We start from the raw sequence: 23,929 nt of genomic DNA, 5'->3' as shown, positions 1-23,929 counted from the left end.
TTCACAAAGTTGGGGAATAGAGTCCAAGTTGAGGGGGCTAGAGCCCCCTGAAAACGCAATAATTGTGTTTTGTTTCGTATATCGATTTCGCCGGCTGAAACTGCCCGCCTTGCCCCAGCCAACTTTCGAGAAATCTGATTTGCGAATAAACGCATGAACTCTGTCGCAGTGAGGCTCATTTTCTGTCAAGCTGTCGTGAAAGAAATGCATTGCATTACGAATATCGTGTTGTGTGATTTTTAAAGGCGTCCGAGCCCGACTGTTTTAGGTTCTGGCGTCCACCTGATGCTCCACCCACGTCTCTTACCACCTGGCTCGTCTAACGGCGCGCACCGAATATTACTGGTAATAATGGTCAGCTAGTCAACACCTACACCATACGGTCCTGATACACAAGAGCGGCAGCGTCGTCGAAAGAACTTTATCTATGGAAGTAAGCCAGTCACTGACAGCCCTTAATGCCACTGATGTCATACAGCTCCGACCACCTACGCACGCGGCCTGCCGAGACAGGGGCGTCTCATGCGGTGTCCACAGTACTCTTCCGGCGCCACCGCGCTTGGTGAGCAATGAGTCACGCACACCAGTTTGAGTGCTAGATATTGTTCGGTGGCCATGAATGGTCAATGCAGATATGTTGTGAATCATGTAGACATCCGTCAGTCGAGTCATGATACTGGTCATGTAACATGATCACGTCATGCGCATGCGATCATGTACTGATCATGATCATGTGTCGTGATCATACGAGGCAATGACACACGGGATAGGCGTAAACTATCATGCGGATGGTGCCTCCCCCCCCCCAAAAAAAAACACGAAAACTGGGCGCCTTCGGTCACCGATACCGGTGGGCTCCATCACCCCGCTTGGAGGTCTACAGAACTCAAGATGGAGGTCCCGACGTAGCATTTGTTCGCAAATTCACAAACATGGCTGTCTGAATGTGCGCCGCCCGAGAGCGGTCATGCCTGTCAATTTGAATCCACGACATCGACGAATTTACAATGCTACACGGTTTTAACTATCGTGATGGAAATAATACAACAGCGCATATGCTGGGTTAATAATGACCGAAATGGAAGGCGTGTGCAGAACACGCCTGTATATCTCATCTGGCGTAATCCCGCGCTTGTGTACGTTATCTGGCGTAATCCCGCCTGATCACGCCACCACGAGTTGTGTTTTAGATGGGTTTCGGAGCCGGCACCACCGGCCGCTTTCCGGTCCCCATGTCACCGAGCATCGTCCACGTCGATGTTACAGCTACGGTCCAGACAATTCTGGGACGAGGTATTGAGTTGTAATCCACGCAAACGCTTGCGTCCTGAATTCGGTTTCATACATTCATCTGCTCTCGTTGATGAGGCCTGACAGCAATCCTTACAACGTCCACAAACGGACGGATCCATGGTTTGCTCACGCCTGGTTTCGAATTGTGTTCTCAGCTTTGTCCGCATCTTGGAAGTCCGCATCTAACTGTTGCCATGCTAGTTGAATGCGGCGGGGCGGGGGGGGGGGGGGGGGGAGGTAAAATCGTGGCAACTGTGCAATGTAAAACCTCCAGATCTCATCAGAACCGCAGTCCGTGTCACTGAAAGCTGAAGCAACCAGCGGCCTGCTGTTGCCAAAAATATTACCTTCTAGACAGCGTGATGGCCGGGCAGAGCTGAACTGTCCCAGCTGATAGTCTATCGTCGTTCGCGCGTGGCCTACTTAGTCGGCAGCCTCGCTCGTAATCAAAATGACCTACCAGCGATTTATGTCCGCAATGTTACGGCTGGGCTTTTGAGGAAAATAACAAAACTGTACGCCATCCATACAAATCATTCAACGTCTGTTCACACACCTACACACACCTGCGGCTTACACTATCACACCACCGCGTCGTATAAAACAGCAGCTGCTTCTCATGGTTATCAACTACCCCCCTTCCCCTCCCCTACCTCGCCAATCCGTCCCCGATAACAGAGCAGCGGAGCAGGGCTGGCGCCCGCTGGTCCGACGAGCCGTCGGCCGCCAACCCACCTTGGGCTCCTCGAAGCATGCTGGGCAGTTCTCGGGGATGACCGGCAGGCCGCGCGACTCGGCGAACCGGCGCAGTTCCTTCTCGCGGACGTAGATGAGCGGCCGGATAACGCGCAGGTCCTCTTCGCTGCCGAGCACGCGCGGCAACACAGGTTCACGCCATGGACGCGGTGGCAGGGGGGGGGGGGGGCTGGCCGCGTCACGGACATAGTCGCGGTCGGAGGATGATCACGCCATTGACGCGGGCAGCGGAAGGCTGGCCACGCCACGGACGTGAAAAGTGGGAGGTTGGCCACGCCACAAGTGTGAACAGCGGGAGGCTGGTCACGCCACGGATGTGAACCGCGGGAGGCTGGTCACGCCACGGACGTGAACAGCGGGAGGCTGGCCACGCCTCGGATAGCGGGAGGCTGGTCACGCCACGGATGTGAGCAGCGGGAAACTGGTCACGCCACGGATGTGAATAGTGGGAAACTGGTCACGCCACGAATGTGAATAGCGATACACTGGTCACGCCACGGATGTGAGTAGCGGGAGGCTAGTCACGCCACGGGCACGCCTAATATAGTCCTGCACGTCTTGACCAACGACTGAAGACACCGGCGAGCATTTATGGATAGCCGAGCTCGCCACGTGACGGAGCACAGCTGCGGACCGCCGGCGGCGGGCCGGCTCTCCTACGTCGCAGGGCGTAACTTACGTGACCGCGTAGCAGGCCTTCATGGTGCGCAGCCGGCCGTTGTGGAAGACCGACATGAGGAAGCTCTCGGACACGTCGTCCAGGTGCTGGCCGAACGCCAACACGTTGTAGCCCTGGCGGCGGGCGGCCGCGTACAGGCGGCCCCGCTTCATGCGCGAGCAGAAGCTGCAGATGCTGCTGCACTCCACCTCCTCCGCCTGACGCAGGATACCTGCCGACCGCTGCCGGTCGTCACACGGCAGCGACGACCGCCGAGGACAGGCGGCCTCCCTGGCCGGGCGTGTAGCTGTGTTGTGCTCTTATGTTGGCTTCTGCCCGGTACTGAAGACTAGCCTTCGAGCATTGGGTTCCATCCGATTTACAAACATCGCTGAGCTTGATCTTTGTGACGGTGCGAGACAAATTGTTCTGATGTACGCGGCCTACGCACATAGCGTTGGCTGCTGGTCACAGCACAGCACGCTCCTAAACAAAACTTGGCACATGGAGTGTAGGAACATGTTTGATATATCAGAGGGACTATATCACCCGCCACATGGGGTTTTGGACTGAGAGATCCACGTTGTAGAGCACAAGCAGACGGACACGGTGACGTGCTGATGAGCTCTCGCTGGACGGGTGTTTTCACACCTTCACCGGTCAAGGGCCCATACCACCTCCAAAACTGAAGACCCCGCGGACAGCAGCATCGCCTCCTTGGCGTCAAACTACGTCAGACTGGCTACACCAAACATCAGCGTACGTGACCAATCGACGCCAAGACCACGTCAATGGGGGAAGTTCATCAGAACTCATGTTCCACAGCCGTTCGTTAGTGTGCCTTAACGTATCGCGCGACCGAAATGATCTCAATGAGGAGGCACCACACTTTCAGCGGGTTAGGTCATTTCCGGAAAATCTCGGAGGACGCTGGGGCTCTCGCTTGACGAGGGTTGTGGCTTATTTGGTTTATGTTTCATTTCCTGTGCTTTGACGTAATCACTCCTGGGTGTGTTCCCTACTATCACGCGTGGCGTCGTCAGCAGCAGCACCAAGCAGTTCCGTCCCTTGGTTTCTGGATAGGCACGCGGTATTGTATGGTCGTAACGGCGTTAGTTGCAAAATTCAGACGGCAAGCACGATCAGTTGATTTTCGGGGGGGGGGGGGGGGTTACAGGGAGTGTGCCACCTTTGTGTATCTACGATTCAATCGGAAACACCAGTTTTATCCAAATCGTTGTGTATAGCTCACGATTTCTATTTGAAGTGGCCGCAGCTACGGGAGAAAAGCATGACATGGACCATCGTGACGCATTGTTTCAAACATCAACCAATGCTTTTCTTGGTACCAGACCTTTGCCTCCCGCTGGGCCAGTCACAAGCGTTCTTTTATTCGCACCAGCAGAGGTGCCACGGCAGTTGTCATGATGACGGCGGTCGTGAGAGCAAGAAAAAAGCATAGTGCTGTTACAACGTCGACGGCGTAACGTGGACCCGAAAACAATTAACATTAATACCCTTAGTATGTCTTGACAGTGCTACAATGACACTACCCAGTGCTATTTATCAAAGGAACTGGTCCTGAAGTTTCACTTACGTATGTTTTTGAAACATCCTCTAAAAGTGGGGCGCTCCATTTAAGGCCTTAAAAACTTGTACGAACCATCTGCACTACAATCAGTTATCAGGTATGGTAACCAGCATCACCAATCTTCAAAAATCAGCACAATATTCTAGTTGTAATGTTACTATTAACATTATGTTATACTCGTAATATAACTACCAGCATTACATTTTCTATTTATAACTAAGCAGTTGCCATTATTGCACTGCAGACAAATAGCAGCGGGCCATGACCAGCGTTCCAATATTCAGCAACTTGGGTGACAGGGATGTCGATATTCTATATGCTATTACACCCCGGCTTGGGGTCCACTGCCGGTGGCCCCTCCCCCGCTTCAAAATCAACCAATCAACATCGAACCGGGCGGCGGTCAATCCAGCCTCTAAACGCCGCAGACTTGACGAATGGCCGGGCTGGTCAGATGTCTGGCTTCGGGGTCAAAGAACAGCGGATTAGCGCCAATGAATTGTGTGTGGAGATACAGGAGAGCCACGATTCCGACAGAATGAATATGTACTGATATCCTGCACACCCTGCTGCATAAATTTTGAGCCGCTGCTATGAAGCACATCAAGCGTGTTTCAATCACTCACATGAAATGCAAACTCCATCATGAGCCCAGAGGTAAGAAATGAAAAACATGAAAAAACAGACAGGCCAGCAAACAAAAAACAAACAGGCCAGCAAACAGTCAGGTACAGATAAACAGAGCTGCCGGTGGTCTGACCTTGCACCTCGTAGTAGTAGGGCACGCCGAGCTTGGCCAGGTAGGGGCGCAGCGGGCGCGGGTCGTAAGCGCTGCTCTGCGGGTCGACGGTGACGGCCGCCAGGTGGAAGGGCGCGCCACGGCTGGCCGCCACGAACTGGTACTGGCGCAGCACGTGCAGCAGCGAGAGCGAGTCCTTGCCGCCCGAGAGGCAGACCAGCACACGGTCGTCCGGCCGCAGCATCGAGAACTCCTCGATCGCCTGGCGTGAGATCGCCGCGTCAGGCCACGTTAGGGCAGAGCAGGGCAGGGCAGGGCAGGGCAGGGCAGGGCAGGGCAGGGCAGGGCAGGGCAGGCAGGGCAGGGCAGGGCAGGCCAGGACGGGACAGGACAGGACAGGGTAGGGCAGGGCAGAGCAGAACAGGGCAGGGCAGGAGAAGGATGGGCAGGGCACGGCAGGTCCGGGCAGGACAGGGAGGGCAGGAGCAGGACAGAGGAAGGGGGGGGGGGGGCAGGACGGGGCCGGACAGGTAAGACGGACGACGCTGAGGCGTGCCAGAGCCGACTGACTCAGCAGATGGGAGCAGTCAGACACACACGCGATCCGAATGATCGGTGCATTCCACACGATTAGATGGTCTGCTTCTATAGCTAGATCAATAGCGCATGCTAACGTCATGTCCAACGCATAGTACAGCATGCTACGGACACAACATAAAGAATGAAGGTCGCAGCATGCATTCTGTACAATGCTGCAAAATGCTGCATGAAGAGTGGTGATCCAGTCCCACCCTCAGTGATCGCCAAGCTTGCATGCCAGCCTTTACGTACCGGTCTTCTCCATGCACGTACCTCGGCCGTTTTCTTGAAGATGGCCCGCGGCGGCGCATGCCACTGGGGCCCGGTCGGCTGGGCCTTGGCCGGCGCTCTGTGGGCGGGGCTCGGCGGACTGGCGGCCGGTCCGTCGCCGTCTCCGGACGCGGGGTCCGGGCCGCCGCCGTCCGCTCCGCTCACCACACCGGAGGGTGCCTGACCGGCGCCCACCGCCCCCGCGACACCGGGCTCGCCGCCGGCTAGTCTAGAGCTATCGTAGGACTCGGACTCGAGGCGGACCCCGCAAGGTGAGCCCTTGATGTCACTCGTTTTCGCGCCATTGTCGTCACTGATTTCTGAATCGCAGGCGTCACTGACGAGGGTTCCTACGCCGCTATCGATATGTGCCACACTGCTGCCACTCATTTTTGAATCGCAGCTGTCACTGACAATGCCATCTGAGGCGTCACTGACCTGTCGCCTCACGGCTGTCGCTAATTTTCGAACTGCAGCTGTCACTAGTTTTGATCTCACGAACGCTCGTGACCTTTGGTTCAATGCCTTGACCCCCTTGGTGCTTCGCGAGGCCGGCCGCTGCTCGGTCGGCTGTGGTCAGTGGCCGGACTGTTCCCGACAGCATCCGATCGGCGCTGCCAGCCGATCGGCGCCGCTCGCGCCCGTGCCGCCGCCGTGCGCTGCCGCGCTCCGTTCGGCCGCATCGTCACTCCCTGCTGACGGAGAATACCACAGCGGCGGCGACAGGGGCAGCGGCGACGGGGGGTGGCGTGGCCGGGGGCGTCACCACCGACACGGCCACCACGCGCCGACCGCACGACGCTGACACCAACGCCGCCACCGACTGCGAGCGCGCCGGCGCCTCGGTGCTGGCCGCCGGTCGGCTCTCGGCGCCGTCCGGCGAGCTCCGTCGGTCGGCGCCGGCGCCGGTGCCGCGCGCCGCCGGCCCAGGCACCGGCGCCGGCGGCGACGCGGCCGGCATCTGGCCGGCCGAGCCGTGGCGCCGGATGGCCGGCGGCCGCGCGCCGCTGAAGAACAGATTGTGCAGCTCCTGCGCCAGAAAGCGCGTGTCCGAAAGCCGGCGGTCGGTGCCGCACGAGACGCTCATGGCGCGCTGCTTCATGTGCGGCGGGCGCGTGGGCGTGTCGATCGGCGAGGAGGCGGCGGCCGGCGGCGCGCGCGCTGGTCGACCGCGGTCGCGATCCAGCGAGCCGGCGTACTGGAGCGGCTGCGGCTGGCGCGGCCGCCGGCGTCCGCGGCGACTCCGGCTGGTCGACGCGAGCCGACGCCAGGCGGGTCGCGGCTCTCGGACATGGCCCGGCGGCGGCCAAGCGCCATCCGCCCCTGCCCGGAGTACACCTGCGCACGGCGACGGGAGGCCTGGTCAGCTCAGCCGAGACATGAGCCTCAGAACACACCATACAATCACTCAGGCACAATACCGGAACCAGGCAGCAATCTGCAACACTTATCTGAGCTTATCGATCTTCCGAGATACTCAGATTACCAGCCAGTAGCAGATTACAGGTCAGGTCAGATTACCAGCCAGCAACACCCATCGGAGCCGGAATAGAACCTAAGGAGAGCCCAAGGAGAGCCCATCCCGTGACCGCAGCAGCGCCTCTGCCCAGGCCGGGCACACCCCGCTCCGCTCCGCCGAGGCGCCGACACTCACCCGCGGCTTGAACGGCGGCCGCATGGTCATGGCCGTGCCATGTAGCATCAGGCGCGCCTCGTTCGGCAGCAGGAACCAGCGCAGCTCTGTCGCCGCCGCGTCAAACATGGCGCTGTGGTCGGGCACCTGGCGCGGGCAGTTCTGCCAGGCCAGGGGTCCGGTCAGAGCGGCAGAGGTTAAGGAGACGGCCATGTGTCGAAGTAGATAAGAATGGGAATGCAAAACATAACAAAACATGACAGACCTTCGCGAGCCTACCAATTGAAAATGATGCGTGACGCAAACAACCCAAAGTACGATAATCATGGGGAAAGAGGGAAACAGCCATGTTTTGTTAGCAGTCATTAGTCATGAAACCAATCCACCATTCCTTAGGTCATTTTGATTCAGATGAAAACTAAAGAAGTCCTGAAAGCCGACCCGTTCTTACGACGGATGCAAGAGCACCGCTGGAAGTTGCCGCTGGCCTGGTCACACAACAGTGGTACAAATTATCCCGACGGCAGCCCTAGGCGGCGGGCGGGCGCACCTTCTTGGCGCTGTCGATGAGGGCGCGGGCGCGGGCGGCGCAGGCGCGCAGCTCCGGCGCCGGCGGGTGGGCCGACCGCTGCCGGTACTCCATGCGGCCCGAGCCGTAGCGGATGTCGCCCAGCCAGCGGCGCTCCTTCAGAACCTGACGGGGTCGCGCAACGGTCACCGGGGCTCCAGGTCACCCCAATGCTAGGTCACCAGACCACCAGGTCATCGGGCCACCAGTTCACCGGAACACCAGTTCACCGGATCACCAGGTCAGCGGATCACCAGGTCAGCGGACTACCAGGTCACCGGATCACCAGGTCACCGGATCACCAGGTCACCGGAACACCAGTTCACAGGATCACCAGGTCACCGGAACACCAGTTCACAGGATCACCAGTTCACCGGATCCCCAGGTCGCCGCGCCGGATCCAAGAGTGGGCACTGGCCGGGCCGGGGTCACCGCTCGAGGTAGCCGGGTCGCCCCGCACCAGCGTGGATTGGGTCAGCGACATTGCCCGTCGGCACCGCAGCCGACCTTGGCGCAACAGACGACTACAGCCTCGGCGGGATAGACAGGACAGCCAGGCTGGGAACACCGCAGCAGGTGTGTTTGACCTGTATCTGGTGCACCGACCAGGAAGCAGGGCGATCTTTCATGGAGCCGGCATACGGCACGCGGCTCGTGAAGCGGAAGAGTCGCGCGTACGTCACGGACGGTACGAGCGGCATTCCGCGCACGCGAGCCGATCCGCTGGATACAGCAGATCCACTGGATACAGCCGATACACTGGATACAGCCGATACACTGGATACAGCAGATCCACTGGATACAGCCGGTACACTGGACACAGCCGATCCATTGGATACAGCAGATACACTGGATACAGCCGATACACTGGATACAGCCGGTACACTGGGCACAGCCGATACACTGGATACAGCCGGTACACTGGGCACACCCGATACACTGGATACAGCCGGTACACTGGATACAGCCGATACACTGGGCACAGCCGATACACTGGATACAGCTGGTACACTGGATACAGCCGATACACTGGATACGGCCGATACACTGGATACGGCCGGTACACTGGGTACAGCCGATACACTGGATACAGCCGACACACTGGATACAGCCGATATACTGGATACAGCCGACACACCGGATACAGCCGACACACTGGATACAGCCGATACACTGGATACAGCCGATACACTGGATACAGCCGATACACTGGATACAGCCGATACACTGGATACAGCTGGTACACTGGGTACAGCCGATACACTGGGATACGGCCGGTACACTGGGTACAGGCCGACACACGGTTGCGGTCACAATGCTACACGCCAGAATCCGATAGATGAACGACAGGACCACTATGCAGAAGTTGTCACTAAATGGGAGATCTAAAAGCATATGACAAGCTTGAATTGGACAAGTGTTTCGAGATTTACATGGCATCACCCGATGATCAGTCATCACAAAACAGCTGTAAGCGAGCGGCGAACCGGCGCCTGATGCGTCACGTGCTGAGCGGACGGCGGACCGGCGCCACACGCACCAGGTTGGAGTGGTGCCTCCACTCGCCGGTCTCCGGGTTGACCCGATACTGGGGCAGCAGCTTCCAGCCGTGCTCGCTCACCAGCCTGCAACAGCCGAGCGGGGTCAGCAGCGGTCCCTGCTGCCAGCCGACACAGGCAAACACCTCACCGACTGATGGTCAGTGATCAGTCATCAGCAGCGGTCCACCGCTTTCCTTGAGCAGCTGGGCCACGACCGCCGTTGAGCCCTGCCAAACACGCACGGACCCAAGTCTGGTGCGTGACAACGCCTTACCTCACACGGACCAATCAGACCGCAGACACTGACGTACATAAGCATATATGCGCATTGATTGAGGTGAGCAGGCACGGAAGAAACCCAAACCTAACAAAAACCCAACCAAACCAAACCTAACAAAAACCCAACCAAACCAAACCCAACGACCTAACAGGCGTGGTTAACAACTCGCTTTTTTCGATCGAAATATTTCATGACGATATACAACTGACCTAAGGGCCGTGATGACGTCATCCAGCTCGTCCCCCGGTAGCCGAGTGTGACGTCGCGTGACTGACCTGAGGGCAGTGATGACGTGCTCCAGCTCGTCCTCCGACAGCAGGTAGCTGAGCGTGACGCGCGTGAAGCCAGGCCGCAGCAGCTCGTACGAGGAGTACTCGCCCTGGCGCCGCAGGTGGGTCCGGTCCAGCCGGCTGCCAACGACACACACACACACTGAAATCCCGCTGGGTGTTGAGTTACCAGGCACTCGCCAAAAAGGCAAAAATCCCCCCCCCCCTCAAACAAACAAAGAAAGAGCTAAAACGAACTTTGGGTCCCATGAAGAAATGAAAAAAATATGTAACATGACACAATGCGAGAGCAAGGTGACTTCCGGCCATTTCAGGCACAACGACGTAGATCTTTCTTCGCAACTTAACACACTGTGGTTAGCATTGTCCCTCGGGGATCACGCTACCCAGGTGCCAAGCTGTCTCCTGGTCACGTCTGCTGTTCTCACCTGTTCTCAGCGATGGTCCGCGTCTGTCGCGTCTGCTGTTCTCACCTATCCTCAGCGATGGTCCGTGTCTATCGCGTCTGCTGTTCTCACCTGTCCTCAGCGATGGTCCGCGTCTATCGCGTCTGCTGTTCTCACCTGTCCTCAGCGATGGTCCGCGCCTGTCGCGTCTGCTGTTCTCACCTGTCCTCAGCGATGGTCCGTGTCTATCGCGTCTGCTGTTCTCACCTGTCCTCAGCGATGGTCCGCGCCTGTCGCGTCTGCTGTTCTCACCTATCCTCAGCGATGGTCCGTGTCTATCGCGTCAGCTGTTCTCACCTGTCCTCAGCGATGGTCCGCGCCTCGCGTCTGCTGTTCTCACCTGTCCTCAGCGATGGTCCGCGCCTGTCGCGTCTGCTGTTCTCACCTGTCCTCAGCGATGGTCCGCGCCTGTCGCGTCTGCTGTTCTCACCTATCCTCAGCGATGGTCCGTGTCTATCGCGTCAGCTGTTCTCACCTGTCCTCAGCGATGGTCCGCGCCTGTCGCGTCTGCTGTTCTCACCTATCCTCAGCGATGGTCCGTGTCTATCGCGTCAGCTGTTCTCACCTGTCCTCAGCGATGGTCCGCGCCTGTCGCGTCTGCTGTTCTCACCTATCCTCAGCGATGGTCCGCCCTGTCGCGTCTGCTGTTCTCACCTGTCCTCAGCGATGGTCCGCGCCTGTCGCGTCTGCTGTTCTCACCTATCCTCAGCGATGGTCCGTGTCTATCGCGTCTGCTGTTCTCACCTGTTCTCAGCGATGGTCCGCGTCTGTCGCGTCTGCTGTTCTCACCTATCCTCAGCGATGGTCCGTGTCTATCGCGTCTGCTGTTCTCACCTGTCCTCAGCGATGGTCCGCGTCTGTCGCGTCTGCTGTTCTCACCTTTCCTCAGCGATGGTCCGTGTCTATCGCGTCTGCTGTTCTCACCTGTCCTAAGCGATGGTCCGCGCCTGTCGCGTCTGCTGTTCTCACCTGTCCTCAGCGATGGTCCGGTCTATCGCGTCTGCTGTTCTCACCTGTTCTCAGCGATGGTCCGCGTCTGTCGCGTCTGCTGTTCTCACCTGTTCTCAGCGATGGTCCGCGTCTGTCGCGTCTGCTGTTCTCACCTGTTCTCAGCGATGGTCCGCGTCTGTCGCGTCTGCTGTTCTCACCTATCCTCCAGCGAATGGTCCAGTTGTCTATCGCGTCTGCCTGTTCTCACCTGTCCCTAAGCGATGGTCCGCGGCCTGTCGCGTCTGCTGTTCTCACCTGTCCTCAGCGGATGGTCACGCGTCTATCGCGTCTGCCTGTTCTCACCTGTCCTAAGCGATTGGTCCGCGCCTGTCGCGTCTGCCTGTCTCCACCTGTACCTAAGCGATGGTCCGCGCCCTGTTCGCGGTCTGCCTGTTCTCCCCTGTCCTCAGCGATGGTCCGCACCGGCACGTCTGCTGTTCTCACCTGTCCCTCAGCGATGGTCCGCTGTCTATCGCGTCCTTGCTGTTCTCGCCTGTCCTCAGCGGTGGTCCGCACCGGTTCACGTCTGCTGTTTCTTCCACCTGTCCTCACGCGATGGTCCGTGGGTCTATCGCGTCTGACTGTTCTCCACCTGTCCCTCAGCGATGGTCCGCGAACCGGTCACGTCTGCTGTTCTCACCTGTCCTCAGCGATGGTCCGTGTCTATCGCGTCTGCTGTTCTCACCTGTCCTCAGCGATGGTACGCTCGTAGCGTTCGGCCAGCGTCTCGTCGATCCCCAGCAGGTCCTGGGCGTAAGGGCCGGCGCATGCGCACCCGCCGCGCGTCTGCACGCCTAGCAGGTCATTTAGCAGCGCCGCCACAAAGTTGTGGTGTAGGAAGGCGCCGCTGGGCGTCGCCACCAGGAAGGAGAAGATGGGCAGGCGCGGGCAGGACGTGGCGCGTGGTCCCAGAAGCACCAGCTTAGGCATGGAGCGTGCCTCACGCAGGAACCGGCTGCCGACGGAGAGGCCGCCGGTCACTGGCGGCCGGGGGGCTGGGCGTGTGTGAGACGGAGGGCGGCACGGACTCGAGCCGTCGGCACGGGATGACGTGATCTCGCAGGGTTACCGGTGTACTAAAAGCTTTGCTCCGGCCGTTATTCCTGAGAAGGCCTACGGACGGCCCTCGTTCTGGACCAAGCCATGCCCTGGCTGGGTTTCCTCTGCACGTCAAGCATCAGCGTCGAGCCAGGATGGCTGCCGCCTCACTCCATCACCTCTGGTTGCTTCATATCACAGTTCTGAGACGCCTTTCGTTTAAGGCCGAGCGAGAGAGAGGGGGCAGAGTGAGGGGGACAGAGAGAGAGAGAGGGAGAGAGAGAGAAAAAAACGAGAGCGAGAGAAAGAACAAGAGCGAGAGAAGCTAACCTAACCAAACCCCAACGTTTCATACTCATTTGAACACGGCAGCAGGGTCTTCAAGCTTGATCGACCCGGGTTAAAGTGCATCGGCCTTCAGATGAATATCAAGGCTACGGAGACAAGCTGATACAGGGAAACCTTAGTCGGTTCATCTTGCTTTAGTCAACGCACACACAGACCGGCCGTCTTCATACGGCACATTATCTCCGACTTCCGGACCGTCACTCTGACGAGAAACACAATCGGACGCATCTCAAAGCTGCGACACACGCTCCCTGATAGCACACTTCATGATGATGTGGCCACCTCAATGTTGACGGAAGGTGTCACCGAGCCTCCTGGCCAACTCTGAGCTTGGGTCAACATGACGTTTTTACCGCAAATCCAACAAGTCAGCTTCACTTGTGTCAACACTGCCGAAGTTGGCAACGGCTGAAGCGGGTCGAAGCGCTCGGTGACGCAGGGTGAGGGGGGGGGGGAGACTGCATTCCATCACATGGGAGGCGGTAGCTCGGTGCTGGCAATCCATTCCACAGATTGTGAACATATGCAGCTATATATCCCGGCGGATAGGCGTGATCTGGTGCTGGCCGGCTCACCTGACGATCGCATCGTCCCAGAGTCGAATCTGCTCCGGGCCGAGCGCCTCCTTCAGCTGGAGCACGAGGCCGGCCCGCACCGCCTCCACGATAGCCGGTGTGCCGGCCTCCTCCCGCGCCTCCACGTTCTGCCAGCGGCCGCGTCGCGTCACAGCACGGCGGCACTGCACACGGCGGCACGACACGGCGTCGTGGCACACAGCGTCACGGTACGGTGTCACGGCACGCGTCACGGCACGGCGTCACGGCACGGCGTCACGGCACGGCGTCACGGCACACGGCGTCACGGCACACGGCATCACGGCACGGCACACGGCACACGGCGCACAGCACGGCGGCACGGCACGGCGTCACGACACACAGCGGCACAGTACAGCGTCATGACACGGCGTCACGTCATGACACGGCACTGACGCCCGCATGGCCTGGTCAGAGCGGGACACAAGCCGGCGTAAGCCATGACGTTCGATCACACACAAGCCGTGTTGCTTTCATGGGCGGGAGGCAACGCCATCAACCAGCTCATGGGCAGGCACGCAAATTGGCCCCTGTCATGCACAGCTTGGGGAAAGTATTCATACCAAGGACAGTGTCACACCCACACGCAGCTAACGTGGAGGGAACCACCAGCGGCCGCTGTTCCGTACCAACACACGCTCCCATCGCGCACAGCCTCCTTCCGGCAGAGCATCTGTAGCGACAGACGCGGGCGCGACGCCGCCGTACCTGTAGGTAGCGGTGCTGGTCGCGGCGCACGAAGAAGACGGTGCCGCCGCCGCCGCCGCCGTCCGGCACCGGGTTCCGCACCAGACGCGTCTTCACCACCAGAACACCTGCCGCCGGCGGCGAGGCGGACCGTCACCGGCTGACGCGCCACACAGGCCACGGGACACGCCAGGCACGACCACAATCCAAGGCCAGTGAAACGGTGGGCACATTGTTATCTGTTCAAAAGCGCCGATCCTTCGTCTATGGTGTGCTGACCACGCAATGAATGTTGACATGTGTGGCACGCACACAGTGGCATTCCACATGACGTCATAATTATTACCGGGTTCTGGTCATTACTGGGTTCGAATAATCACTACTTCACCACCCATTCTGCATCTTCGATATGTTCGCCCCCTCCCCCCCCCCCCCCCACGTCAGTTGGTAACGAGTGCAACGCGGCAAAACAGTGTTGGAAAACTTGACGTGTCCAGGTATAATGTATGCCAGAAGATTTTGTACTCCAGGATTGTGGCCAGGTAAAATGACATATGTTGTACTTCATCATGGTGCAACAAAAACATTTTTTTTGAAGAAAAAAAACTCACTGTATCTCTCTGTTTCAGGACAAAATTAAACCAGAAGATGCAACAGCTTGAGGCTTGCTGCTTCCATCATGAGCCATGTATTGATATCTGCAAGAGCACAAATCTTGCGCCTACCAGACTAAGACGCCCAACAGCAAGCAGCCTGTGTTGCCACCAAGGTATAAGATTGAGCATGTATGGAAATGTGAAAAATAAAGTGTGAATGTTGAATTAAATTGCCTTTGAACAACACTGGGAAGTGAGAAACGAGCACCAGAATAGCTCCAGTCTGTAGATTTGCAAAGCTCTCACTTCCTACGCCCTACGCAGACCAACTCAAACTTGAATATAACTTAACCTACCATTGACGACGAACCGCATTTATTGCCAAGGATGCAATGAATGGTCATAGAAAACGACGCAACCAAGCACCTACCACAGACGGCCGCTTACTCACGCGCAACCACTGTGTCATGACAATGCAAATAAGAGAATCACTCGCAATTCAGTGTTGGAAACGTCTCAACTATTCGGCGCCTTGCGCCCACCTCCCAGCTCAGGTTGGAGGTTAAACACAGCCCAAATCTCCAACTGGTTTTAATAATTCGCCTGCTGGTGACTGATTTGTCAAGAGCATAAATATTCTGCTCGCGCTCATGCCTTGAACAGATTTGTAAACATTTGGAGAGAAGCTGTATAGAGATGGGTATCACGATTATGACGAAGGACTTGCATTGACCTGTACGCGAACTCTCTTAGGTCAAAGTGTGAAGTTACTAGATCATGACCTTCGGGTAAAATAAGGTAACACAAGGCCAAATTCCAAGATTGGTCTCCAAAGGACCAGTAGAACCTAGGCAACTGTTCTAAGAAAATGCTACACGCGCAGTTAAGGTAAGTGACATTGTTTGACCTTTAAACACACGCCTGGGTGGCCGGCTGGATACCATTCGCTCGGGTGGAGGCGGTCAATTTGACCCCCTCCTCAGATCTCGGGAACTAAGAGAGCTACAGACACCAAATTCACAGGGTGTGTTGACCTGTACGTGAACTCACTCAAGTTAAAGTGTTAAGTTCCTAGGTCATGACCTTCAGGTCAGATAGGGCAAACAAGGTCAAATTTCAGGTTGTCTCCAAAGGGCCCCTAGAACTAGGCAATGTTCTAAGAAAAATGTTACACGCTCAGTTAAGGTCAGTGACCTTTTTTACCTTTTAAAGGTCATGAGGACCCAAAAATATAAGACCGTTCTGCGTTTTGCACCTGGATAAGCGACAGAGATTACGCTGGCAGTATGTTCCTGAAAACAAAACGTTGACCTGAGTCATTTTAGGTCCGTGACTTATTCTGACCTATACAAGGTCAATTGAAGGTATATAATGCGGTTCCTGCTATCAATATATTCGAAATGAGCACCAGAAACCAGCCCATACAGCAAGCCCGAGAGTAATAAAACAGGTTTGTTTTGACCTTGGTCTGACGTTCCGTCTGTTCCTAGGTCATTGCTATTTGTTAATTCAATTGTTGTGTTGCATAAGAGAGTATCCCAGAGATGTCTGGCTTCGTCCAACGCTCCGTTGTTTGATCGGATCCGACGATTCCCTAGAAAGTGCCCTCGCTGAAACCATGGCCTGACTTTGACCTGTCACAGGTCAGCGAACTTACAAGGTACACCTAAATTTTTTATGTCAGACAATCCGCTTTTCAATTGTCTACAGCCATCCCAAATTTCGCGCGGCTACGTCCGGCCGTTCGGAAATCCTTCCGGGAAATCCTTCCGGGAGGGGGGGGGGGGGAGTCAATTTGACACCTCACCCGAGTGCGTGTTAAGGGTGTGAAATTAAGGCTGGTAATTCAGGCTTTATAAAATATAATTTTAAGTCGAAAAAGGTTGCTATAAATGGCAAAAAAAAAAACGTTCAGAGACAGCCATCTCACTCCGGCAAAAACACCAGAACACCAGAGTAACACGAACCCATAACTTTGGTCCTGCAAGTTAAGAAGAAGGGTTTACTGGAACAAAACATCAATGAATTGGAACATAAATTATCCTATTTTTCAATGATATGGGTTACAGCGCATTAAAATCCATAAATACAATGTATTGTCCGCAGGAGTCAGCGGAGTGACTGACTCCAATCCCTTTTGGTCGGCGTGGACGGGTCCGCCAGGCATTGCACTTGCGCTGGCTCGGTAAATCGGTTGAGAGTGCTGCCTGTCTCTATTATTCGGCTGGGACGTGCAGGGCCTAGTGTGTTGTCCGGAAGGTAAAGGGCATGAATGTTAATCCGTTTTTAAAACCAGTTAGCTGGTAGATCGTGAGTAGCGTGACCGTGGTGGAGCGTGAGTAGCGCGATCATGGTGGAGCTTAAGTAGGTGGCCGTCTGTGGCACCTTCTTTGTATATTTATGCACCATTTTTCTCTGGCTGTGCGTATCGTAGCCATCCTCCATGTTGGAGGGTGCATGCGCCCGGTGCGTAGCCACCCTCCATTTCTGAGTGTGTTTAAGCCCGGAGCGTAACCACCCGCCGTTTTGGAGGGTGGTTACCACGCACAGCCTGTCATAAACTGAAAACCCATATATCTACACCTATGCTTCTTAGCACAGAGCCTGAGACCGTGTTGTTTCAGCGTACCATGTTAAATACCGATGTTTCCTCCCATTACAAGTGTTTTTACATGAATTGCTGTACATGGAAAGTGGCGCTTTTATTGAGTACCACCGAGTGTACTGCTATCTCTCAAAGATAGTCTAAATAAAATTGTTATGACCCACGGCACTCGGATATTTTTGCCGTGCACTATAGACAATTTGTACTCCGCTCCCAGGATTTTTTTATAATTTCCAACACTGCAACAAAGTGACGGTTGCCGGGCACGGACCGACCACTCGACACACGGTTGTGGATAACACTTAACGCGCTACCGACCGCGGCTTACAGTCACCTCACACATTGCAATACTCCAGCAACCCAACAAGCACATACTGACGCTAAAAGAACTGGACCGGCCGCTTGCTACATGCCACCGTCGCAAGAATGGGAGGGAAAAGCGCCGGCCAGCACGCGCTGCGTGCCGCACGCTAACCGTCTGAGCGGCCACGGTCATCAGCGGCCTGCTACGGTCGGCACCAGCGTGCCGGACCGCTCGGTCGGCACGTCCCCGACGCGAGTAACGCGAGCTCCGCGCGCCGGCACCGGCCCCCTCTGCCTCACGACTGGGTGGGACCGGCCCTATCTGCCTCACAACTGGGCGAGACCGGCCGCCGCCTGTGCCGGTCGGCGCGGCCCAACGAGCGGCGAGCAGCCACGAGCGTGGCGAGAGTGGCGTGCGGCCGGCCGGCACCTGTACCGGTCCGCGTACCGGCCGAGTCGCGCCGCGTGCCCGGCGCGGCCGTGCTGAGACGGACTACACAAACATAGCGCGAGCCGCCGACACGGGCGACAGCAGGCGGCCAAGGTCGGACAGGGACACCAAGCGTCGCGCCTGACGCAACAGCCGTCCGCACAACGCGCAGTCCGCGCTGCAACGCTGTCGCACGCCAAACACATGGCGTGTGCGCCAGTGTTGACGTTCAAACATTCCAATCCTAAAGGGCTGTTCGGAATGTCCTGTCGAGCCGGTGGCTGGCTGCCGGCCTGTCACTGTCAAGGTTGCCGTGACAGGCAGCAGACGTCAAACACGAGACTCAGCTCATGTCCGATGCAGCTCAACATCGCGAGCCAGTGCATCGCAAACAGGCCACACATACCATAGGCCCAAGTCGCTGCTCAGTCGGTACACGTTTAAACGACCCAAAATCGTGTCTCTGAGCTACGCACGATGATGCGTACAAGGCAACACCTCTACCAGCCTCTGTCCTAACGCCCGGGAGAGTGGCCCGTGTCTTGGCGACACTTTTACCGTCGGAATTCGCGATTGGCGCGGTGTTGAGTGGGTCCCACCGATGCGTTGGCGCATGGTTCTACCGCGCCGCTTCCGTTTCAGACAGAGAGAGCCTGCGCCGGTAACGAGCCTGGGGTCACCCGAATTCTGCCCGCAGGGCCGGGACGCGGTGGCACTCACGTCAGCCAGCCGCCACACGCAGCCAACACTCGGTATTGTTCAGGCGCTGCGTTTTAATCCCAGAGCTTTGCCGCGAAGCCACCAGCACAACCGGCCGACCAAGCTGACCGCGGCCATGACCAGAGCCCGTAAAAGGGCGGGAGAGGATCAGGTTTGCAGGGTGCAGCCAGCGCCCCGGCGCTCTCCTCACCTGGAGTCTGCACCCCGCCGATCATCTTGTGCGGCGAGAAGAAGAGCGCGTCCTTCTGCGTCAGACTGGCGTCGAGACCTGGCACGACCGGGTTCATCACGAGCTTGGTGTAAGGCGCTGCGGGACGGAGCGGGGCGTCAGGCGCCGCCGCACAACATGCCGCGAGCAGTGAGCCGAGTCAAACATCGGGTCCATGGCACCGCGCTCTCGTGGCACCGCGCTCAGATCGCGTCTCGGATATGCAGCCAGTAGCTCGGGCAGGGGGGGGGGGAGGATTAAGGACCAGATTTGAGGACCCGAAGGGCCCGCACACAGTCAGAGGCCTCATTCAGGGGACCCAGTACGCACGACCAGGCGCTCGAATGTCAGCCAGAGGGCTCTGCGCGCTCATCAAGGCCCCACTGAGTCGATACGAGCCTATACTTCGGTCAGACACCACAGGTAACGCACAGTCGGTTGCGTGGCGGCGTGGGGCTAAGGGCCCATTTCCCAAGCAGGGGCAAAGCCGGAGGCAGCGATTTACATTGTTCGGGCCCTACAGCGCCTAATACGGCCCTGTGTTGTCAAGGGGCCTCGTGCCGAGCAGAGGCAGTATTTGAGGAGGCCCGAAGAGCCTAGAGGGCCCACCGGGTCCGACGATCAAGGGCCCGATTGGAGGCTCTAAGGGCGTAAAGGGCTGGTCAGATTCTTACTCAGGGGCCCCCGCCTGCGAAGATGGACAACCAAATAACGGTCAAGGGGCCCTTTACACCAATTGCGGACCCCCCGGATCGATACAGCCCTACTTGTCGGTAAGGTACCACCTGTACCGCACAGTCGGATCCGTGTCTGTATGGGCCTGGGGGCCCACTTGGCCCACTTCCCAATAAGCTCCTAAGCCGGGGCCAGTGATTTACACTGGCCAGAGGCCTTGTATCTGTCGGGGGCCCACAGCGCCTAACAGGGGGTCCCATGCTTGCACGGGCGCCTAGCCGACCAAGGGAAGTATTCGAGGAGGCCCGAAGAGGGTCCCAGGCGGCACACCGGATCCGACGATCAAAGGCCCATTTGGAGGGTATAACGATCCGAAGGACTGACTGTAGGTCACGTTAAGAATTGCGCCCGTAGGGTCGTAACCTAAAATACCTGCCAGAGGCCCTCTTACACCGTTTTAAGAACTGCTGAGATGGCGCGGGTGCTAAAGTCGGTCAGAGACCACGAGCACCAAACAGTCAGCTCCATGTCCGTCTGAGCCCTTCAGACCCATTTCCCAAGTAGAAACAAGGCCGGGGCTCGCGATTTGTAATTTTCGGGGACCCTGGCACAATGAGGGGCTCCTGTGTCGGTTGGGAGTCACAGTGCCTGACAGCGGTCCTGTGGCGGCAAGTGGCCATGAGTCGAAGCGGTGTTTGAGGGGTGAGGAGGTGAGGTGGGGCCGGAGGGTCTCTTGAGACTTAAGATCGAGGGCTCAGTGGGATGGTGAAGGGTTCGAAGGGTCGGCTGTAGGTCACGTTAAGGACCCCGCCCATAAAGTCGTGATCTCAAATGTCAGCAAATGATAACGCCCTGGGACAGAGCGCAAAATAATATTTATTGCGATAACGCAAAACGCCCTGGGACAGAGCGTTCCTCTACTTCGGTGAGAGATCGCGAACAACAAACAGCTCCGCGTTGGTCTGAGCTCTGAGGGCCCATTTCCCAAACAGGGACGAGGCCAGGCACGCGATTTACATCGGTCGGGCTCTTGTATCGTTCAGGGTCCCACAGTGCCCAACAGGGCATTATGCGCCAACAGGAGGCCTCGAACTAGTCAGGGGAAGATTTGGTCAACAGGGACGGAGACAGGAGCCCGAATGGCAGGAGGGCTTTTGCGTTGGTCGGAGCCCTCTGACAACTGAAGGAAATGAGAATCTGTGATGAGTGCTCACATTGAGGGGATAGAAGAGTCCTGTGCCAGTCAGGGCCTCAGTACCGAACGGTGGACGCTCTGATATATTCCTGTATGGGCCAGTTGAGACCAACTGGAGTCTAGATGTTATATATTTGACTGCCTGCGGCGAGCAAGGATGTCGTTGCGTTGATGACGGCTCATGCGTCGATCTGGCGTCAGTTGTGTGGGTCAGAAGGCCTTCTGTGTCAGGGAGTGCACCAATATGTAATGATGTATCCTTCCAAGGGCCTCCGGATCAGCCAGGGGATGCCGTTCAGTGTCGCCAGAATGACGGACGGAAAACACACCGCAATGGAACAGGATGGCCCTTCAGCCCTTGACCAGGAACAACAGCCCTTGACCAGCCCCGTAGTGTTGTACTTACAGGGCCCCTTTACCTGAAGGAAATAAGGGGTCTCATTAGAGCTGGATGGAGTGGGTCAAAACGAGTTCAAAACGCACAAGGCCACTCCATGTTTCCCTGAGGACGTGCATCATTTTTGCACAATCGACTAGTGAGACAAATGCCACCAAGTTGTCTCAACCTGCGCACCGGGCGCCGATAGTGTAATGATTCATGCGCCTACGTTAACTACTTGGCGTCTGGGAAACGCCAGGTACGGGGTTCAATTCCCCGCGGTGCCCGCCGCTCCCGCCAAGGTGACAGGACAGCGGCGTCACATAGTCCCAGCAGCTGAGTGGGGCATCAAGCCCCAGTGACACGCCCGTAATCTAGGGGAGCAAGGACAGCGATGGTTTGGATCGAATTTTTCGTAAAACCAAACGGCGTTGGCCACTGCATGTAACGCCAGGGGGCGGGCGCCGAGCGCGCAAATACAACCATAGTAAAATAATGTTTCTGAATGTCTTTCAAACGGAATTCGTACAGCCCAAGACTACACTGGACGAACATTTTTTTGGAAAATATGAGGTTGTCCTGTTCACAGATTAACAGTTACAGCAACACAACAATAATAAATTTGACCTTACTCTCCCAGTCCCACAACCAGACTCCAGCACCACTTCGCGGTGCTGTAAAGGCCAATGCGCTATTGTCATCATTCTAAAAACCGCACAGGTGAAACATACGCCCGAAATATCTCTAAATGTGCGATTTGATGTGCAAAAGCGTTCACAGGTATTTCTTGCAGGTGCGTCACTTTTTTCGTCCACCTGTTGGCCTTGGCTTAGCATAAGCCGCAGGGCCGGCGCTGCGCGCCTACGGAGACTTCAACGTGTGGCGTCCAATTTTTTGCTTCTAAGATATGCGAGCGCGCATGCTCATAAGATATGCGCGCGCGCATAGCGCAACTATATTACATAATCTGTACCACTAATCAATTATGAATGTCGAAGATATCCAGACAAGCATGACCTGGTCCAATTAATACAAACTGTTAACCCATTTTATATTCAATCTACATTCACGGAATCCTTGCTTTTCTGTAGAACCCATATACAAATTCTGACAAAGTTTCGGAGTTCTTTCGGTTTGAAAAGAGCCCACTGAACCATTGTAAAATCACGAGCGCCGGTGACTTATTTCAATGCAGCCATTTAACGCGTGATCTTGTCACTTAATTTACTATAAACCGCAAGCAAAATGATCTCGCAGTGGCATCTGGCCCATATTCCAGTTAGATAAGTTAAAAATATTACACACGGGCACGCACGCACACGCACACGCACACACACACACACACACACACACCACACACACACACACACCCACACCCACACCCACACCCACACCCACACCCACACCCACACACCACACCCACACCCACATATATATATATATATATATATATATATATATATGCGCATAATAGCTAAGAAAACATGTCTTCATTAACAAATGGGCCATATCCGGCCTTTTTTTGGGGGGGGCCTTTACTACCAGGGGCCTTGTCAACCCTGTGTCCCCCTTCCACACCTTTGGCTGCGTCCCAGTATGTAGCACAGGGTGCACTGAGATCAAAGGCTCTCATGACCTGTAGCACTAACACGCTGATGCAATGCGCAACATGAAATCGCTTATCGCCAGCACATAAATCCCTCATCACCGGGCTTGGGCAGTGACTGTCAGGGAGCGGCGAGCGCGGTCCACGCTGAGCGCTCATTGGCGGGGGGCAGACCGCCTGTTTAGCATACCGGGCTCGGCAGCGTTCTGGGCGGCCCCGGAGGGCCAGTCTGGCCGCCGTCCAGCAGGTGGCCGGTCGGGCCGAGGACGGAAGCTGGGCTTATGCTGCCGGAGCCGCCCCAGCCCAACGCCAGACGCTGCCCCGATCCGCACATGATCCCAAACAGCACCAGCGCCCGCATCGGCGGACGGCGGGCCACGCGCGTGTGCCCACCCCTGCGTGGGTCGGCGGCGGCGCGCGGCACGGGCCGAGCGCCTCACCTGCGGTGGCGCAGTCCCAGACGACGAGGCCGCCGCGCCGGTGCACGGCCGCCGTCAGCTCGGCGTCCCCCGTCAGCAGGCCGGTCACGTTGGAGGCGGCCGAGAAGCAGGCCACCAGCGGCCGGTCGGCGGCGGCCGGTCGCAGCCGCTCCAGCTGGGCGTCCAGGTCCGCCAGACTGACACCGCCCGTGGCGGGATCCTCCGCCACGCGCACCACCTGCCCCGGCGGCGGCGCCGGTCAATGACGCTGCTCCATCTCCAACATGGCACCGGTCAGTGAACGATGAGTGCCATACATACTTCGTGCCCAACGGCAACGTGATTCTCGATGAACACAAAACCGATCAATGTCGAACTCTCAAGATTCCTTAAGGCCCCCCCCCCCCCCTCAGCCTTCCGAGATCCCTTAGGGCTCCCCAGCCTTCCGAGCCTTCCTACACGACGCTATGGCTCAGTGACCCGACAGGACCAA

The 23,929-nt window shown here is 57.1% G+C and overlaps 1 protein-coding gene across 1 annotated transcript in view; it reads right to left on the bottom strand.

Annotated features, from left to right (window-relative positions):
* The window catches only part of LOC119108199 (uncharacterized), a 49,824-nt gene that overhangs the window by 2,480 nt on the left and 23,415 nt on the right, over positions 1-23,929 (bottom strand). The window contains exons 5-19 of the mRNA XM_037231778.1: positions 23,458-23,674; positions 19,145-19,261; positions 14,322-14,428; positions 13,596-13,723; positions 12,320-12,589; positions 10,184-10,318; positions 9,628-9,712; positions 8,070-8,213; positions 7,541-7,681; positions 7,153-7,224; positions 6,890-7,099; positions 5,890-5,994; positions 5,059-5,299; positions 2,729-2,939; positions 2,029-2,155 (exon numbers count right to left, since the gene is read on the bottom strand). Of these exons, the coding sequence (XP_037087673.1) occupies positions 2,029-2,155; positions 2,729-2,939; positions 5,059-5,299; positions 5,890-5,994; positions 6,890-7,099; positions 7,153-7,224; positions 7,541-7,681; positions 8,070-8,213; positions 9,628-9,712; positions 10,184-10,318; positions 12,320-12,589; positions 13,596-13,723; positions 14,322-14,428; positions 19,145-19,261; positions 23,458-23,674 (2,310 nt within the window). The remainder of the gene's footprint in view (positions 1-2,028; positions 2,156-2,728; positions 2,940-5,058; positions 5,300-5,889; positions 5,995-6,889; positions 7,100-7,152; positions 7,225-7,540; positions 7,682-8,069; positions 8,214-9,627; positions 9,713-10,183; positions 10,319-12,319; positions 12,590-13,595; positions 13,724-14,321; positions 14,429-19,144; positions 19,262-23,457; positions 23,675-23,929) is intronic.

This window comes from Pollicipes pollicipes, unplaced genomic scaffold, assembly GCF_011947565.3.
Source record: "Pollicipes pollicipes isolate AB1234 unplaced genomic scaffold, Ppol_2.1 Scaffold_2555;HRSCAF=2994_pilon_pilon_pilon, whole genome shotgun sequence".
NCBI classification, from domain to species: Eukaryota; Metazoa; Arthropoda; class Thecostraca; order Pollicipedomorpha; family Pollicipedidae; genus Pollicipes; species Pollicipes pollicipes.
Note: the sequence above shows the minus strand (reverse complement) of the source record. Positions and strands in the feature narration are given on the sequence as shown.